The sequence below is a fragment of the Drosophila bipectinata genome, chromosome XL, assembly GCF_030179905.1.
Source record: "Drosophila bipectinata strain 14024-0381.07 chromosome XL, DbipHiC1v2, whole genome shotgun sequence".
Taxonomy (NCBI): Eukaryota; Metazoa; Arthropoda; class Insecta; order Diptera; family Drosophilidae; genus Drosophila; species Drosophila bipectinata.
Genome location: NC_091734.1, coordinates 7,047,134 through 7,049,237, shown reverse-complemented (window position 1 = coordinate 7,049,237; position 2,104 = coordinate 7,047,134). Strand labels below are relative to the sequence as shown.

Here is a 2,104-nt window from a genome sequence, read left to right as displayed (position 1 = left end):
GCCAACTCTCTTGCAGTGAAAAGTTTGCATTCCGGCTTCCAATCAAATTAATTGTTTATTAGAACCAGAGTCAGAGTCAGAGAATGTTGCTTCGAAAGCCAAACAATGGGCCCTCTAACACTCCCCCCACCCCATCTAATATCCTTCCTCTGTGTGCAGGATCTGTGTCGGTGTCTGGACGAATGAATCACGAATCACAATTTTTATGATTACGTATATGCTGGCAGCTCCTCCTCCTCCTCCTCTATGCCTGTCCTGTCCGACGGAGTCTTTGCCACTTTCCATAATATTTCAAGCGCAAATTGCTGTTGTTATTGTGGCAATTGCTCTGCAACACAAACACCCAAATACATAAAGGAGGGGGAAAGTGAGTTTCCCTGGAGGGAGACTGGGAAAATTGTTAAAATAATAATAACTTTCCAACTCTTTTGCGTTTGAACGGCGCCAGCGAAGGTCGCGTAATTCAAAAGCAATTTGTTGAAATTAAATTTGATTGCGTTTATTGCGCGCCAGCTGGCTTTCGGGGCTGGGCGGAAAAACTTTCGCCAGTCGGTGGAAAAACTCTTTAATCGCCCGGTAATTGCCCCAAATTGTCCAACTAGGATGGCCTGGCCTGGGCGCCAGTCGAACTCGAATCACCAACCGATCAAACTTTTCGTTTCACTTTCCGCTCAGAACTGGCAGCTGCAACTGAGCTGCCCAGGACTTCCAGGACAATGAAGTGATGTAGGATTAATGAGACTCTGGCTTTAACTCGAACAACAATTATCAGCTCGGGGCAGAAGGCCCTCTAGCTTCACTTTATTTAAAATTTCCCACTTTCTAGAAAATATACAACTTATAACGAGGTGATCCTTGATTCTTGTGGGGGTTTAGTCGTAAGGGGAGGGATTGTAGCGCTGCTGGAGGTTCTCCACATAGGGGTTGGCCTCATCGCTGGCAAACTCGCGTCTAAAGTCCATCACTGGGCTGTTGACCAACCGTCTGCGGTGACCTCCTGGGGGATCAAGTCAAGTTAATGCAAATGACTAGCTAGTCGGTGGAACTTACCATTCTGCTTCCTCTGCATTCCCGTGTAACGTGCCTGATTCTTGACCCTCTGTGGGCCGCGGCCCAGCCCCATGTCCTGGCGTTTCCCAAATGACTCCAGTTTGTGATCCATGATCAAATCATCGTCGAAAAGGTTGCGCTCCCGTGGGCGGCTCCTGGGAAAGTCCTCCTCAAAGTCCAGCTTGATGTCATCGAAGCTGCCCAGATTATCATTAGATACTTGTGACTTTCCGGGCCATTCCAGAAAGGCTTTGAAGGCTAGGGAATAATGATTATTAAAAAATAGTAAGTCGAATCTAGAGCGAGATAGATCCTACGATTCATATCTAGATCATCGCGCTTCCCACCGCGACTGCACCTCGACTTCGAGCCACCCTTCGAGCAGACGAGGTCGCCCCGTCCATGCACCTGCGTATGATACATGTCCAGCAGACCCTGGCGGTTGACCATCACTGCGGGTGGGGGATAAGGGTTAATACTAGCTGGGGTATCCTGGCCGGGAATCTGCTTACGCTGTGGCTTACCCCACACACTTGCCATGAACAAGAGGAACAGGATGAAGAGCGGCATCCACACGGGGGGCCCGATCTTGCGGGGCTTTCGATTCATTATCGAAAAATTGTTATTCCGGTTATCAGTACGAAATTATTAAAATTTTATTTTATTTGGAAGACGATACGGTTGCCGCTCCGGCTGAGAAGTGAGAACTGACTTGAGACTTGAGCCTGGAACGCCCTGGAGCGTATGAAGTTTGAGGTCAGGGCCTGGGCCTGCCTTGTTTGCTTTTTGGCCAATAAGCCTACTTTGCCGGACTCTGGACTTTAATAAAAGCATTATGTTTTGACCAAGTTTCTGGTCGGTGGGTCGGGGGGGAATAAGTTTCGAAAACTTTCCCTTTTTTGCTGCTAATCCGTTACCGTTTAGGCCCGGCCATTATCACTTGCTGCTGCCGTGCTTTGAGCCTTGCTTTTTGGCCACAATGCTGCTTTATGCGGCTGACCGCCACCCCCGGCCCGGCCCGCACAGATCTTGGCCCCTGACGCCGCCTGATTCG

At 49.2% G+C, this 2,104-nt stretch overlaps 1 protein-coding gene across 2 annotated transcripts; it reads right to left on the bottom strand.

Moving 5' to 3' along the window:
- Window positions 1-748: 748 nt before the first annotated feature.
- LOC108122722 (uncharacterized) lies at window positions 749-1,799 on the bottom strand. Of its 2 annotated transcripts, none has more exons than XM_017237441.3 (4): window positions 1,575-1,799; window positions 1,368-1,502; window positions 1,051-1,308; window positions 749-997 (listed from the first exon to the last, which is right to left on the bottom strand). In XM_017237441.3, the coding sequence occupies exons 1-4, from the start codon at window positions 1,657-1,659 to the stop codon at window positions 873-875; spliced, it is 603 nt and encodes a 200-aa protein (XP_017092930.2). In that variant the 5' UTR covers window positions 1,660-1,799; the 3' UTR covers window positions 749-872. The 2 variants fall into 2 exon arrangements, with proteins under 2 accessions (XP_017092930.2, XP_070134351.1); XM_070278250.1 differs by having other exon boundaries at window positions 1,563-1,797.
- Window positions 1,800-2,104: the final 305 nt, after the last annotated feature.